The sequence below is a fragment of the Cucumis melo genome, chromosome 1, assembly GCF_025177605.1.
Source record: "Cucumis melo cultivar AY chromosome 1, USDA_Cmelo_AY_1.0, whole genome shotgun sequence".
Taxonomy (NCBI): domain Eukaryota; kingdom Viridiplantae; phylum Streptophyta; class Magnoliopsida; order Cucurbitales; family Cucurbitaceae; genus Cucumis; species Cucumis melo.
Genome location: NC_066857.1, coordinates 33,187,094 through 33,204,173, shown reverse-complemented (window position 1 = coordinate 33,204,173; position 17,080 = coordinate 33,187,094). Strand labels below are relative to the sequence as shown.

At 34.8% G+C, this 17,080-nt stretch overlaps 2 protein-coding genes across 15 annotated transcripts; both read left to right on the top strand.

The window, feature by feature from the left end:
- Positions 1-198: 198 nt before the first annotated feature.
- LOC103492788 (ATP-dependent RNA helicase DEAH13) lies at positions 199-7,706 on the top strand. Of its 12 annotated transcripts, none has more exons than XM_051087464.1 (13): positions 199-452; positions 2,091-2,148; positions 2,295-2,373; positions 2,444-2,518; positions 2,598-2,647; positions 2,747-2,807; positions 2,903-3,116; positions 3,192-3,289; positions 3,390-3,629; positions 3,754-3,984; positions 4,372-4,485; positions 4,599-5,807; positions 5,921-7,706. In XM_051087464.1, the coding sequence occupies exons 2-13, from the start codon at positions 2,099-2,101 to the stop codon at positions 7,400-7,402; spliced, it is 3,903 nt and encodes a 1,300-aa protein (XP_050943421.1). In that variant the 5' UTR covers positions 199-452; positions 2,091-2,098; the 3' UTR covers positions 7,403-7,706. The 12 variants fall into 12 exon arrangements, with proteins under 12 accessions (XP_050943421.1, XP_050943406.1, XP_050943419.1 ...); XM_051087449.1 differs by having other exon boundaries at positions 2,903-3,140; XM_051087462.1 differs by having other exon boundaries at positions 2,086-2,148; positions 2,903-3,140.
- A 4,289-nt stretch (positions 7,707-11,995) lies between these two features.
- On the top strand, positions 11,996-16,857 carry LOC103492790 (ethylene response sensor 1). Of its 3 annotated transcripts, none has more exon segments than NM_001297527.1 (6): positions 11,996-12,059; positions 12,895-13,830; positions 14,989-15,357; positions 15,445-15,711; positions 15,882-16,009; positions 16,298-16,857. In NM_001297527.1, coding segments are annotated over 5 exon segments (1,914 nt in total). In that variant the 5' UTR covers positions 11,996-12,059; positions 12,895-12,918; the 3' UTR covers positions 16,536-16,857.
- The last annotated feature ends 223 nt before the right edge of the window (positions 16,858-17,080 follow it).

Genomic DNA, 17,080 nt, shown 5'->3' with positions numbered 1-17,080 from the left:
TCAACCTTAAAAATAAAACAGATTTTTTTTTTTTTTTTTTTTTTTTTTTTTTTTTTTTATAATTATAGTAAAGTATGGTAAAGATGTGTGTCCATCGTAAATATATAAGTAAGTAAGGTTTAATTTTGTATATTTAAAAATAATACTTTAAATATGCTAAATTTTTAATTATTATATATAAAGGACAGAGAAAATAAGGGGAAAATATTAAAAAGAAAAATAACCTCAGCCTTCATCGTCTTCCCTTCCCTCACCCTATACTACTCACCTGTGCGACGCGCCTCCGTCTCCTCAGCACAACCGCTGCCGCGAGCGCGGTCCTCTTTACGACGCTACCTGCTTCACGGTGCCCAACTCAATCACGCTCTGCAAGCGTCGTCTTCATCCTGCGAGCTACGGCACCGACCTACACTTCAACTGGCCTCAAATTGGTTTAATTTACCACCGCAGCTGTAAGTTCGGACACTTTTGAACACCAACTACCGAATATTGTAGCCATTTTTGGTAAGGTTCAGCAGGTAATAACGTGCTCGATTAAAGTATCTTAGACCAGTCTAACCTGTGGAAGCCTTAGTTTGTAGTCTTGAACTATTTCGGAGTCATCGATTAAGGCTTATAATCTATTTTGGATAAGAATATCCCTTCAAACACTCTTTAAAAAGAGATCTAACCTCTAAATGCTGTCTTTATTTTTAAGGCCTCTAGGAAATCGTAGTTTGCTCTAGGAATTGAAATTTTGAATTGGGAAGAACTAATTTCTACGTTATATTTTGGTAAAATTATGTTTTGGTGATTGATATTTGACTATGTTTGAAGGATGATTTATATGAAATTGGTTATACTTGTTTTGTATGTTTTTAATTGCTTTTGCTAAATGAAAAGTATGTGGACTGTTTTGAATGATTTAAAAGAATTTGATTTATACTATAGGCTATCTGGATTTGCTGCTTTATGTGTTTTTGGATCGCATGCTTATTATGTAGCAGCTAAATTTGGCATTAGCTTTTTTGTGGAAAGACACATTAATTTGGTTTGGCATTCCTTTGAAATGAAGATTTTAATGTCTGTTACACTCAAATTGCCTCGAACTAAGTAGTTGTATTGAGTGGAAAATTGTCCAATATAATTTTCTTTAGTTTTCACATCACGAGACTAGCATGCTTTCGGAAAAGTCGTTGAATGGTTTTTTGGAGATTGGCACCGAGATTGAGTTAGTATTTTGATAGCAAACAATTTTTCCACGTGTACGTAATCATTAATCTTTGGTATATGATAAGGTTACTTGTTCTAGTAGCAGAGAGAGGGTGGTATACTGTAGACGAGGTAGAATCCTTTTCACTAAGGGGTGGCTTGTAAATGTTGTTTTTTGGAGATAAGACAGTTGAGCTAGAAATACTTCGGAATTATGGGCCTTCATCTTGAATTTTGGGATGGTGACGCAGCCCGTAGGTACTATGCACGTTTAGATTTGAAAGCATGTGGTTGTCTCATCCTTCCTTCAAATCCTCTTTTGCTTCTTGGTGAAGTGTTAGGGTTGAAGAAAAGTGGGCAGGTCTTTACTTTTTGAGGAAGATTAGGGCTCTCAAAGTAGCCATAAGAATTTGGAATTTTTGGGGTTTTGCTTTATTAGGATGAACAAAGCTGCAATTGTGGAAAGAGTCCTGTTTGGAGGAGAAAGGGGCTTTATCTTCTGTCCAGAGGGAAGAAACGATTGCTCTTAAGGTTGATCTAGAGTGTGATTCAAAGGAACGGTACAAGTTGGCAGAACTGGATGCTAAAATGTCTTTCTTTTAGAATTTTGCTAGAGGCGGAAGGAAGTAGAGTGCTTAGTTCATTTCTTGGTTAAGGGCAATGGGAAAGTTTTGGAGCAGGAGAGATAAAGGAAGGAGGATATCATATTTTTGTCCTAACTACTAGGGAATATTCTATATACTGTTCGCTTTCACCTTATTTATCAGTTATTTTGGTTGATATTTTCATTTTAGTGTCTACTACCTTTTATGAGGCTGGTATGCTAATATAACTTTGGCCATGACATTTCTTTTATAAAACCTTATTTCCATCATTTGAAGTTTGGCCATTTAGTGCAGTGCAGTAAATGGAAGACCTTGTCAATGATCAGCTAGATTGTGGAAAAGGTTCATGGAGGTAGAAGAAATATTAATAATTTTAAATAAGTTGTTACTAATTTTTATATCGGAAGGAAAACTAATGATATCTTCTTTAGCATTATTTGAATATGGGTTCCTATCTATAGTTTACTTAAAGGCCTTTATTTTCATTGTATTTGCTAGTTTGGATGGTGGTGGCAGCAATCAAGTTATGTTGTATGGGAGTAAAAAGAGTGATAAGAAGAGAAAAAACACAAATAAGGTAATGTGACAATATTGCCATTTTTCATTTGTTATTAATATTTTGAGGATCAATACTTTCATGTGAACAGGGATGTAAAGGAATTCAGCTAAATAAAAAACCAAAGTTGAGCAAGTCCCAAAAAAGAAAGATCATGAAGTTGGAGGTAGGAGCATATGCTGGTTGAGCTTTATTTTTTTTTTCTTTTTTTACTTGACTGAATTATTTTGGTATTATATGGGCAGGAGGAGAAGGAAAAGTCACTTCTATTGTCGAAAAGCTTGGAGACATTAGAGTATTCTATCACTGATTTCTTTGATAACGTTTTTTTTATAATTTTTTAATGTTTAAAATATAGTAAAATTTTGTACTATTGCAATCACTCCAAATACAGGAAATATAAGATTTCGGATGATGCATTTCTTCTTTTGCGATCTTCTGTTAATATTGGTAAGGTTGGTAACATCGAATCATTAACTACTTGGATATTTTATTCAATTCTCTTAAGATTTTATTTTGCTAAGTTAGTTGCTGTGATTAATGGATATAGGATGAAACGAGATTGGAAAAACGTAGCAGAGATATACAATTTTCTAAAGTAGGAATAGAGGTTCCAGGGAATGACCAGCAGTTGGATAGAACTTCCTCTGATATATCTCAATATGAAAGTCATTGTGGCTCTCTTGATATTTCTCCGTGCCATCAACTTTCTGCTAATGCTGATGAGGATGACCCTTTCGTAGCAGAAAAAGAAGTGACATGTGGTCTGGACTCTTTCAAAGATCTCGGTGATGATACCATAGTCCCAAATGATGGAAAAGCCCTTTCTTCCTTGCCAGATGAAGTCGAAAAGACTGGTGCAGCTTTACTAGAAGATGAAAGAGATTTATCCGGTACTATGTGCGCAGTTGGTGGCTTTAAAGGACCTGAGATAACGGTATAATGTGCCATTTGTTGTTAGTGTAGAACCTCACTTGAATTATATGCATCCGATTGTTATTGGGTAGGAACTGATTGTGGGTCTAAATGGTTTGAAGGATAAAGAGGACGGAATACCAAAGGTAGAAATTTGTACAACATCCAATCCGCTTCCAGAAATGAGGCTTTTGTCTAAGCCAATTGTGGTGCCAGTATCGAGGCCATGTGAAGTTGAAGACAAACGAAAAGATCTCCCGATTGTCATGATGGAGCAGGAGATAATGGAAGCTATCAATGAGAACCCCATAGTTATAATATGTGGAGAGACTGGTTGTGGGAAAACCACTCAAGTTCCTCAGGTTTTTTTATACTTCTCATTCAGGGTTGATTTTTACCGACTTTTCTCTTAGAGAAGTTTTAATTCGTCATTTTTACTTGCAAGCTTAAATTTTCACAAATTTTCCTTTTGTGACAATCTCACAGTTTCTATATGAAGCTGGCTTTGGTTCGTCACAATCTAGTCATCAGAGAGGCGCCATTGGGGTGACTCAACCTCGGCGTGTGGCTGTTCTAGCCACTGCTAAACGTGTTGCGTATGAGCTTGGTGTTCGTCTAGGCAAAGAGGTGGGCTTTCAAGTAAGATATGACAAGAAAATTGGAGATAGTAGCTCAATCAAGTTCATGACTGATGGAATTTTACTTCGTGAAGTTCAGGTACTCCTTTTGAGATTTTTTTCTCTAATGTAGGTTAAATAACATCTCATGCAGTAATCTTTTACGTTTCTTCATTTTGATTTCATTGTTAAATATTATAGAGCCAGTTGTCATTTTTACAATTAAATTTGGTCTTGTGTCGATTTATTGACATGGTAGTTTTGGTCCACTAACAAGCTTCTCCTTCTGTCACATTTTCGTAGCATAGCATAGCATAGTGGATTGTCTAGTTTTTACCATTGTATTTGAATATTTTATGAGACAAGTCCATTGGTTCCAAATGTGAGTTGATTTGCAATCAACATTACGTTTTAGAACTAGAATTAATTTCTACAATGATTTATCAATGCAATGGCTATTGAAGGCAAGTTATATTTTATGCTGCAGCATGATTTTTTATTGAAGCGTTACTCTGTTCTAATTCTCGATGAGGCGCATGAGAGGAGTATGAACACTGACATATTAATTGGAATGTTGTCACGTGTTGTTAAACTTCGTCAGGTAAAACCTAACCTTTATTATTTGTTAGTACAAGCCAATCTTGTTTTCATTTCTTTCATTATTACTGTTGTTGTTTCCCCAACTTCATCTACTTTTCTTATTATTCGATTCAGGATTTGCATATGAAGCAACGTCAAATTATACTTTCAGGAGGAAAAATTAGTCTCGAGGATATGATTTTTCCATTGAAGTTGGTGCTTATGAGTGCTACATTGCGAGTGGAAGATTTCATTTCTGGGGGAAGGTTGTTTCATGTTTCACCTCCCATTATCGAAGTTCCCACTAGACAATTTCCTGTAACTGTACATTTCTCGAAGAGAACAGATATAGTTGATTATATCGGTCAAGCGTATAAAAAGGTTCTGGCGATTCACAAAAAGCTTCCACCTGGAGGTATACTTGTCTTTGTTACTGGACAGAGAGAAGTTGAAAATTTATGCAAGAAGCTACGAGAAGCCTCGAAGAAGCTGATGAAGAAAACATCCGAAAGAAATGGTGAAAATAACAATGGCATTGTTGAGACGAATTCCATTCAAAATTTGGATATGAATGAAATTAATGAAGCATTTGAAGATCGTGAATTTTCAATTGAACAAACAGATCGATTTAGCTCTTTTGATAAGGACGAGTTTGATATAAATGATGATGTGTCTGATGCTTCATACAATTCAGGATCAGATAGTGAGTTGGAATTTAATGAAGATGCAATGTCAGATGAGACTGATGGCCACCTTACTGATGTAATAATGGATGATGCAAGTATGTCTTCTCTCAAGGCTGCATTTGATGCCTTAGATAGAAAAAATGCTTTGGACTTGGATAAAAGACAGGTTGATCACACTACAGATGAGGACTTATCAAGCAAACAATGTGTTAGTGCAAGGTTGAAAGAAAATGTGGAATTTGGTTTTCCGGTTGGTGCATTGCATGTTCTTCCTCTCTATGCCATGCTACCTGCAGCAGCTCAACTGCGTGTGTTTGAAGAAGTCAAGGAAGGAGAGCGGCTTGTTGTTGTTGCTACTAATGTTGCTGAAACTTCCTTGACTATCCCAGGCATAAAATATGTGGTGGATACTGGTAGAGAAAAGGTTAAAACTTATAACTCCTCCAATGGGATTGAAAATTATGAAGTGCAATGGATTAGTAAGGCTTCAGCTGCTCAAAGGGCTGGAAGAGCTGGAAGGACAGGGCCGGGGCATTGTTATCGTCTCTATTCTTCTGCAGTTTTTAGTAATACACTCCCTGACTTTTCTCTCGCTGAAATAGCTAAAATACCAGTCGATGGCGTCGTCCTTCTTATGAAATCAATGGGCATCAGTAAGGTATGTGTAATCTGTTCTGAATCACTATATTTTTATCTTCACTAGAAGTTGAATATCTTATTTTATTAACTACATGAGTTGGTTAATCCTCTTAAGGTGCTTGATTCTTTTAGGTGGTCAATTTTCCATTTCCTACTCCTCCTGAGACATCAGCGGTACTTGAGGCTGAGAGTTGCTTGAAGGCTCTTGAAGCCCTTGATAGTGGTGGAAGATTGACAGCCTTGGGGAAGGCAATGGCTCAGTATCCTTTGAGTCCGCGCCACTCTAGAATGCTACTTACAGTTATTCAGATTATGAAAAATTTGAAAAATTATGACCGAGCAAATCTCGTTCTTGCATACTCTGTTGCATCAGCTGCAGCTTTGAGCACGTCTAATCCTTTTGTAATGATGTTTGAAGGAAGTCAAATGAAGGATGAGTTAGAACAAAACGACAGGTCTTTTGAACTTGGTGACACAAAAACTGAAGAAAAAGTGGAGAAGTCGTTGAAAAAGAAGTTAAAAGAAGCTGGTAAACTCTCTCGTGAAAAATTTTCGGATCATAGTAGCGATGCTTTGACTGTAGCTTATGCTTTGCAATGTTTTGAACTTTCTGAAACTCCTGTGGCATTCTGCAACAACTACACATTACATCTAAAAACTATGCAAGAAATGTCCAAGTTGAGAAAGCAACTATTAAAACTTGTTTTCAATCATAGTCGTTCTTCTATTGCTGAGTCCGATTTTTCGTGGACTAATGGGGCTTTGGAGGATGTAGAAGCTATGTGGAGGGTCCCATCCAATAAACATCCTCTTTCATTGAAGGAGAAGGAGATAATTGGCCAAGCAATCTGTGCAGGTTGGCCAGATAGGGTTGCCAAACGTATTAGAGAGATTTCCAAGTCAGTTGAAGCTGACAGAAAAGAACGTGCTGGAAAGTATCAAGCTTGCATGGTAAAAGAAAATGTGTTCGTCAATCGAGGGTCATCTGTTTCTCGTTCAGCCCCAAAATTTTTGGTGTACAATGAATTATTACGTACAAAACGACCATACATGCATGGATTGACTAGTGTACAACCAGATTGGCTAGTGAAATATGCTAGTTCCTTGTGTGCTTTCTCAGCACCTTTAACAGATCCTAAACCATATTACGACTCTCAAAATGACACAGTGTATTCATGGGTTGCTCCTACGTTTGGCCCGCATCTTTGGGAGCTTCCTTTACATAATGTCCCAATTAAAGATAACGCTCAGGGAGTTGCAGTGTTTGCATGTGCTCTGCTTAAAGGGAAGGTGTTGCCATGCTTAACATCTGTACGTGAGTTCATGGCAGCTCGTCCCGGTAGTATCTTAAGGCCAGAGGCATTAGGCCAAAAAAGAGTGGGGAATCTTCTATCAAGATTGAAATCCAAGAAGATAAACAGTCGTGCCACATTGAGAGCGGTTTGGAAGGACAATCCATACGAACTCCATTCGGAAATCTTGGATTGGTTCCAAAAGAGTTATCACAGTCACTTTGAAGACCTTTGGTCACAAATGCTTTGTGAAGTACAATTGCCCCAAAAACGTCTCATCAAGAAGTTGGGAAGGGCCAAGGAAAAGAAAATAAAAAATTGATGACCGAAAGACTTTTTGATAAAATGTTGAGAGAACTTGAAACTTGGTATATATTTGTGTAGAAGATATGCGGATGAAGATAGATGCAGACATCTTTTATAAGTTAGATATTCAGCTCATACGAAATTTTGGATCCAGGTATGCCTTTTAGTTGAGGTGAGTTCTTCACTTGTTTGTATCTTATTGTTTTTATTTAACCATAGTTATTCACCCTCATTTAACGGGGTTCTAAAGTTTTGATTTACAAATGTTTTATGGGGTCACTTGTGCCTCTCTTATATATAAGTTGAGAAGTTAATTTTTAGATTTCTTTCTGTTTTTAACTTTAATACCATACTTCACTTCATTAAACTGACTCTTTATTTCGATCTTTGAGAATTGTTCTTCAATATTACATCATTTGCAATACAAGACTAGGTCACAGTACCAGATTCTCCTAATATTTATTTATTTCATCCCTTATATCTTCCTAACTTTTACTTGTAGAACTTGCTACAGTAAAAGATTAAACGTAGTCTCGAGTTAAATAACTTGATTTTTCGTATCTAACTGTGATCTGCTTCGCATGTGAATGGAAAATTATTTAGCAGCCCATTGCACTAATTTATTCTAATTCCAGTGTTGCCACGTGGTTTGTTGATAGAGATGGCTTTTGGGTTTTGGCTTGAGACAATATTTTTGTATTATTCTTTGCTTTGCTTATACGTATTTGAGGGATCAGTTGTCACTATCAAGAGGATTGATATATTAGTGATGATGACTATGATCTAACTCCATTCTTTTCTTTGCTTTGAATCTCCATTCTCGTAATTTTGTGTTTACCTAAAATAGAGCTTTACTATGAACCCCAACGTCTATGGCCGATAGTAATGTAGCCTTTTCCTATTTGACTTTTTTCTCGTTCTCGTTAATATTCTTCTTTTACCTCGACGTATCAACTTTTATTGTAAACTTTAATTTACAATGTCAAAGTGAGTACAATTAGTGAGCATTGACATACTCTTTTGACGTTAGAAATTTGATTCTTATGCTCATAGTTGTTATAAAAGCCTATCAATAATAAAGTCGGATACTGATAGATTCTTGCTATGTTTGCATTTCTTTTAAAAATATTGATATACACCTAATCATTAACCCTAAAAAATGTTATTCAGTGTGTAAAAAAATCTTTCCATTTAAGTGTTGTAATCCCCATTTTAAATTTAGACAAATATTGTGCTTACTATACCTTTGTTTCAAAATATTTTCTTAACAAAATTTCATACCAAAAGTTTATATATAAAATTTTATACCAAAAGTTTTTATATATATATATATATATATATATATATATATGGATTAGTAGGTCGAACTTTTAACACAATAATTTCAAGATGAGTTATCAATCCTCTAAATTAAAAAAATTGACTATATGTCAATCACTGAACTAAGTCATTTTAACAAGTTGGGTTTAGTAGTACTATATTAGTTAGGTTTCATTTTTTATATTTGCTTTTTTAGTTCATGCGAAGAAGTAGTTTTGTTCTGGTACCGACTTATTGGTCAATAACAACATACAAGCCTACATAGAGAACTTTGTAATAATGAACATAAATTAATGATTTAGTTAGTGAATAATAATTAACAATCTTAATGATAATCTAATTGATTAACCTAGGAATTTCTTACTAGTACTTCAATTTGCTAAAGGTGATTGATATTAGTTATTAAAACTATCTATAATGGCCATGGAAAACTTTGTCCAATCATCAAAATGGTTGGTTGACAATTAGCACATTACAAATCATAATGAGAAGACTGAGACATGTTTCCATATAACCCCACAGATGTCTTCATTCATTCAATAACAAATCTACACTGTTTAATGGTCCTGACCCATATGTCTTAGGTTCATTGCTTTTTAAGATCAATCATATTCTATGATTTGATGGGTTTCACTCATTTAGTACTATCACTACTCAAGTGGCATCCCTTTCTAACAATCTATAAGTCAAGTCATCCAAACTTGATATCTATTTTTTCAAGTTTGTTGGAACCAAAATTCTTTACTTGAAATTTCATTTCGTGTTTGCAAATTTTCTGGTACGTGTCTTTTTATTTCTTTTTGAAGTATTTAAAAGGTCCATAAACTTTCAAAATACGATCTTGAAAAGTTTTTAATTAAAAATGATTTATTTTGTTTGATCAGAGAATACCTAAAGATTTTTGTTATTGGTATTATTTGTTTTGAGATAATGTAAAGAGTCAGATACGTTGACTAGTAATTCCTGAAAAAGAAAGGATGAATGGAAGATCTTGTGGATTTGATAGGGAAATGAGTTGGTCCACCATGTTTGCTCATCTTTTGAAGTTCAATGTATGAAAACCAACTTTTGTGTTTGGAGAAGAAAGAAGAATAATTAATGAATGAATCAATGGATGGATAGATAAAATTCTTCTTCTTTTTTTTAATCATTAAACCAATAAAATAAAATCTTATTTGGTCATTTTCATATGTAAAATGTTATTTTATTTCCTTTGTGTTTGAATATATGATGATAGTGAAGTGTATAGGCCATATTGGTGATATAATTATTACCATTAACAAAATTACAATATAATTCACATCTAAATTATTATATACATTTATGTTTTTGCTTTATTTAAAGAGTTCAATGTAAAGGGAATCAAATCTCTTCTGTTCACTTATGATCCATAAACTTTTAGAAAGCAAATCATTTCTTTTATCACAATTTCAACACCACACTATGTTTCTAGAACATAAATTTCTTGGAAGAATAATGTGTTGCCATTGTTTTGTATTTAAGAGTTTTTGTTGGGATTGGATTTGAGTTTGTATTTTCACAAATTGATCGCCTTTCGTACTTATAAACATCGAATAAAAAAAACTTGAATACATGAAACTTAAACATTTTCAAAGTACATCCAAGAAAAAACTATACATGTTATAAGAGAATTTAACTAATGTGTTTGTATGCCATTTATGTGTTTTATAGCAATAAGTCGGTAAATTCTCAATTTTGTAACTAATAAACTTTTACAGTTTTGATTTAATTTTTAATTATAATCATCTTACTTATTATAAATGGTTAAAAGTTAAATTTATATCAACTTGTATCATATGAATTGTTTAGGGTTGTTCTAGGCAAGATCAAAGTCCATGAATGGTCGTAAGCACAATAATAGAAATTGGAGATGAAATGGAAAAACATCATGTTCGAAAAGAAACTTGAAGCGTCAAGTTTGGGGTTGACCCACCAAATCTATATATATATATATATCAATCAAGAAACAATTGAGTCCTCTTTGGTTTGACGTTTTATAGTATCAAGCATCACTAATTATCCCAACATTGTCAAAATTATACATAATCCACATATGAATGTTAAAGAGAAAGAGTAAGTAATCTCTCAAGAAAAGTTTTGATTTTACCTGTGTACTTTGCTGATCTATAAACTTTATGTACTAATTTAGGCATCAAAGTATAGTAGATAGCACCAATGCAAGAAACTTACATGAAAGTCAGCTCGGAAAGTAAAACCATACTAGGAAAAGTAGAGGACACTCAAGCCCACAAAAGACCTAAACATGAAAATGCTTATAGTTTAGTAATATATTTTTTGGTATTATCTGTGATTTTCAACTTTTACTTAGGGGTGAGAATATTTTAGCTACATTGATAAAGTTCAAATAATAAATAATGTATCTCGGTTGCAATTTTCATGAATTTTTGTTCTAGTTTTGCAAGTTTCCCTTATATTTATTTAAGTGTCAACTTCTCTATAAACTCATGAAATTGTGGCAATCAAATTCCTATCATTATCAATACAAATATTTATTAGCTCTTAAAGGAGCATAGATTCAAATTCCCCCACTCCACTCTCTAATATAACTTTTGTTGTGCACAATGATGGATAGAAGACCAACTCCACTTGTGATATAACATTCTAAAATAAATTTAAGAATATAATCTCCAAATGATTGTAAATTGAAACCAACCTTTAAAATCTGTATCTTATTCATTTGGAATGTTTATTTAACAACTTTGTGATATGTTCCAAAAAGATAACATTGAACTTCAAAGAAATAATTTGCTATGTTAACATAGAGGACAACAATTGGCGTAATACCTCATGTTTAAAGATTAGAATATGCAAGATATTATTTACAACTATGAAGATGAGGTGGTTTTTACCATTTATTTCATCCCAAACTATACTATTAAAACAATTTACAGAATTTGTATACACCAACTAGTATTGTTTTAGTATAAATTACGTACAAATCTTTGGGTCTCTAACACAATGAACAATTTTGATCCTATTTTACAAAAAAGAAAAGGAAAAAGAAATTGAAATTGAATGGTAAAAGATGAAAAAATTAGAAGTATAAATTCATATTTGTAAACCAATGGAAGAAAAGGGAAAGGCAATATCATACGTTCTCGGTGAGGTGCCGCACGTGCGGCTGTCCGTATCTCCTTTTCGTCCGTGATGTCCACTCGCCTTTCTTCCTTCCTTTCTTTCTTTCTTTCTTTCTTTCTTTTGCCTTTCACTTCCCTCTAAGCTTTTAACCATTTCTCTCCATTAAAATCTCCCTGCTTCTGCTTCTTCACATGCAAGCTTAGCCCTTCTCACCTTCTTCCTTCTTTAACTTGGTACGCCCATTTCATTTCCCCTTCTTCTTCTTCTTCATTTTTCTCTCCCTTTTCATATATCTTCTTTTTAATGGATTCCACGAGACTTTCCCTACCCATTCCCCTTTTTCTTTGGTTTTATGCTTGCTTTCATTGTTTTTGTTTCCTTTTTGCAAATGGGTCATTAAAGAAGTTGTTGTTTGGTTCTTATATGTGTGAGATTAGTGATTGCCATTTGATTTGGGCGTTACAACTTGTACTACTTCAGTTCATATAGTGAGGGTAGTGGCAGAGGAAGCCCTTGATTCATTTTACTGTGAGGATTTCTCTGTTCATTAGCTGAGGGTTTAAAGGCTTTTTGATCCCATTGCTTCTGATGGATCTGTAGTGTAATATATGTACAAAATCTACTTCCTGAGATCTAGTTGGACTTTAGTTTAGGAGTCTTGTGAACTGTTTTTCGTTTGTTTTTCTTGTTAATTTTTGGGGGTGATTGGAATTATTTCACTCAGTTTTGGTTTTGAGACTTGAGATTGAGGATCTATGGCTTTCAGAACACTAGAGATTGGTGCTGCTCATATTTATGGAATACTAGAGTTGTTTGTAAGTTGGAGATGAAAAATCAGTTGCTGCTTAACTGCTTTTAGATGCGAATTTTGTTGCCTATACTCTATTAGTTCTGTATTTTACTAAATTTGCATTCGAGGATTAATTGCATTAGAGTTTTTTCTTTCAGTGGAACGTTGCCATTAATTTTTGTTTGCTATATTCCTTTTGCTTAGGTGCTAGTTGATATAATCTGATTTGATGTTTCTTACTGCTTAGAAATGTCTTCTATTCTTTTCTTTGTTTTCAGATATATCCTGGAGAAGATTATCTTATGATGGAGTCCTGTGATTGCATTGACGCCCAATGGCCCCCCGATGAACTTCTAGTGAAATATCAGTATATATCAGATGTGCTAATTGCTCTTGCTTATTTTTCCATCCCGTTGGAGCTTATATATTTTGTGCAGAAGTCTGCATTCTTTCCTTATAGATGGGTGCTTATGCAATTTGGTGCTTTTATTGTTCTCTGTGGAGCAACACACTTCATAAACCTTTGGACCTTCTCGATGCACTCGAAGGCTGTGGCCATGGTTATGACTGTTGCAAAAGTTGCTTGTGCCATTGTCTCGTGCGCAACTGCATTAATGCTTGTTCACATTATTCCTGATCTTTTGAGTGTCAAAACTCGAGAATTGATTCTTAAAAATAAGGCTGAGCAACTTGACAGGGAGATGGGCCTTATTCTCACTCAGGAAGAAACTGGAAGGCATGTTAGAATGCTAACTCATGAAATAAGAAGCACGCTCGACCGGGATACGATATTAAAAACAACACTTGTTGAGCTAGGGAAGACCTTAGGACTTGAGGAATGTGCCCTGTGGATGCCATCACGGAATGGACTAAGTCTACAGCTTTCGCATGCCTTGAACTACCAGATACCAGTGGGAACTAATATTCCAATAAATCTTCCTGTTGTCAATGATGTTTTCAATAGTAATCGAGCAATATGCGTTCCCTATACTTGTCAATTGGCTAGGGTCAGAACTCCTGTTGGAGGAAGATACTTGCCACCAGAAGTTGTTGCAGTGCGAGTTCCTCTCTTAAACCTTTCAAATTTCCAAATGAACAATTGGCCTGATGGCTCTTCCAGAAGCTATGCAATTATGGTTCTAATTCTTCCTACAGATAGCGCTAGGAAATGGCGAGATCATGAATTGGAACTTGTCGATGTAGTCGCAGACCAGGTTTTGTGTAATTTCTTGTTCTGCTGCACCTGTACACTGCCGCATATTTTGCACAACTAATGTTAGTTAAGGTACATTAGTAATTGATATCTGAAGTTCTAATAAACAATATAACTTAGGTTACATTTTAAGTTAGGATGTTAGCGCCTAATACCTGTGTGGTGCTTAGGACAAGTGATGCCTCTCATCTATATGCTCATCAGAGAAAGACACTGTTGGGTTTGTTATAAAGTTAGCTCAGTGATTTGAACCAAAAAAGGTTGGCAATTGTAGGAGATTTAGAAGAGTTCCTTTGAGTTATTAGGTTGTCTAGTTTTTCTAGTTTTTTAATTGAAATTAAAGAAGGAAGGTCTTATCCATCTATAACGCAGAGAAGATTTGTAGTTTCCCTTAGTTATATGAGATGTTATGGAGGATTTCTAAACTGTTTCGTACATTCTGAAATGGGGTATGAAGACTGTCACTTTTGTTGGTTTTTCTTCAATCCAAACAAGAATTGATCGGGGCAGGTTCTTACATTTTGATTTTGCCAATTGAACATGCTCCACTTTGTAAAAATTCTTACTTTGTTAGTCATGTTGTTTAGAGTGGTATTTGTTATGTGTCCACAAGGATAAAATCTTATAGGTCTCGATTGATCGTTTTTTTATTCTCTTTTAAATTTCTTCTCAGCTTTTCAATTATAATTTTCATCTTTGTTAAAGAAGCATTTGAACTCCTAGTCAAACAGTATGAGCCAAAACAATTTTTTGATAAGTACTTTTTTTATTTTTCAAATTTTGATTATTGAATTTTTCTTTTTAAGTATAAAGAGGGTGGGGATTTGAACCCAAGACCTCGGTTTTCAAGCACATACAAGTGCCAGTTGATCTAAGCTCTTGATGAAAAATTTTAAAATATTCTTGAAAGTAGATCACAAAACATAGGGTGCAAGTAGTGTTTATATGTTTGATGTTCAAAAACCAAATGGTTATCAACTGGAAACTTAGTTTTTACCACAAGTTTTTGTAATTGCAATCGGGAGACTTCTTCACTGTTGGGAAATTTTGATGCATGTACTCACATCTATGCCTTTTCTTACCTGTCTTCATTATTCCTTGTATTAATCACCCATCAGGACTTTGTTGTTAAGTCACGAAAATTTTGAAATCCATACAGGTAGCTGTTGCACTTTCACATGCTGCAATTCTTGAGGAGTCTATGCGGGCGCGTGATCAGCTCGTGGACCAAAATGTGGCTTTGGACTTAGCCCGAAGAGAAGCAGAGACGGCGATTCACGCTCGTAATGATTTCCTGGCTGTCATGAACCATGAAATGAGGACGCCGATGCATGCAATTATTGCCCTTTCATCCCTGCTTTTGGAGACTGAACTGAATCCAGAACAAAGAGTGATGATAGAGACAATACTCAAAAGTAGTAATCTTCTAGCCACTCTGATTAATGATGTCTTGGATCTTTCAAGACTTGAAGATGGCAGTTTGGTTTTGGACATGGGATCATTCAATCTCCATGCGATTTTCAAAGAGGTGAATTATATAATCTAAGCTAACTTTTCCTCGGATGTCACTCAACCATCAGACATCATCCTAACATCCTCAAGCTTTTAATGGCAGGCATTAGATCTTATTAAGCCCATTGCTTCAGTTAAGAAGTTGTCGATGGCATTGATTTTGGCATCAGATCTACCGATCTGTGCTGTTGGTGATGAGAAGCGGCTTATGCAAATCATCTTGAATATCGTCGGTAATGGGGTGAAGTTTACTAAAGAAGGCCACGTTTCTATCATAGCATCCATTGCAAAACTGGATTCTCTCAGAGATTGGCGCCCTACTGAATTCTATCCAATGCAATCTGAAGGCCAGTTTTACCTGCGAGTACAGGTTGGTATCATCCCATATGGTTGAAATAGATTGTTTGTTTTAAGACCAATGAGAACATAGATAATAAAAATAGGTGGCAGTGAATGAAACATGTTTTGTCAATGTTCTAACTCATTCGGTTCTGTGTTCATTTATTTTCATACTATGCCTTCTAACTTCTTCTTTTGCAGGTTAAAGATTCAGGATGTGGTATTCCACCCCAAGACATTCCTCATTTGTTTACAAGATTCACTCAGTTACAAACACGATCAAACAAAACAAATAGTGGCGTGGGACTTGGCTTGGCCCTTTGTAAACGGTATTGTTTCTTTATAATGAGAAATTATTCGATGAGGCTGACAATTCTTCACCATTAGATATACGCGAGAAAAGTATTTCAAATTTATATCTAACTGTTAACCGCCTTATTCAATAATTTTTCTACAATCCAACTTACAGTGACTTGAAAATACCATTTTGTTGATAAAAGCTATTCATTTTCTTGGATCATGTTCCAAGAATGAAATAATTGGTCTGAGTTGACTTCCATCTCTTCAATCCCTTGTCTAGTTTTCCTTGAAACTTCTCACATGGGTTGTTGGTCCAGGTTTATAAATCTCATGGGAGGTCACATTTGGATCGAGAGTGAAGGCCCCGATAAAGGAACGACAGCCATGTTCATCGTGAAACTTGGGATCTGCAATGCTAATCCAAATGATTTATCAGTCAAACAAGTTGCACCCATTGTAAATCACAGAAGTGCAGATCTCCATGGACAAAGACCAATCTTCAGAGAAACTGGTCAAGTTGCCTTCTCCAATTCCCGGTATCAACGAAGTCTTTAAACTTGATGCGGTCGGAGTTAGAAGTTCCTTTTGGGATTTTTTTTTCTCAGGGAAACCATGAAGTTGAAAGAAATACACTTCCATTACCGCGGCATATTACATGTTATTAATTAGAAAAATCACAAGGATGCCAAATGTGCAGCCACCATATAGTATAAGAAATCTATCCTTCAATTGTTCAAGATAAAACATTTTGTAGCATTTTGGATTGTACTATACAAATGTCAGTTTACTCCATCGAAATCATTTTCCTTACTGCTTAACAGAGCGCCTTATCGATGTCAATGTCGATATCAATCAAATTAGTCAAATTTATCAATCATGATCCATGTTTAGTTATTGCTGAATTTTATCAACAGACAAGATAGATGGGGAGGAGGTACTTAATTTTTTTACTATATCATTTATTTGTTTCCAAATTTTATTTAGAGCATAGAAGCTATTTGATATATTATGAATGCACTTTTTTATGTTTTATAGAACACTTTCAAGATAGTCTTGTGATTTCAAAATTTAGAAAATAATGAAAGACTAAGAAAATTTAG

Bases quoted from the DNA above. Each gene is read 5' to 3' on its own strand.
- LOC103492788 (XM_051087449.1), top strand. From the start codon at position 2,099: ATGGAAGACCTTGTCAATGATCAGCTAGATTGTGGAAAAGGTTCATGG. The intron at 2,149-2,294 runs GTAGAAGAAATA...TGTATTTGCTAG, and splicing joins TGTGGAAAAGGTTCATGGAG to TTTGGATGGTGGTGGCAGCA. The intron at 4,486-4,598 runs GTAAAACCTAAC...TATTCGATTCAG, and splicing joins GTGTTGTTAAACTTCGTCAG to GATTTGCATATGAAGCAACG.
- LOC103492790 (XM_008453319.3), top strand. From the start codon at position 12,582: ATGGCTTTCAGAACACTAGAGATTGGTGCTGCTCATATTTATGGAATA. The intron at 12,642-12,894 runs GTAAGTTGGAGA...CTTTGTTTTCAG, and splicing joins ATGGAATACTAGAGTTGTTT to ATATATCCTGGAGAAGATTA. The intron at 15,712-15,881 runs GTTGGTATCATC...CTTCTTTTGCAG, and splicing joins AGTTTTACCTGCGAGTACAG to GTTAAAGATTCAGGATGTGG.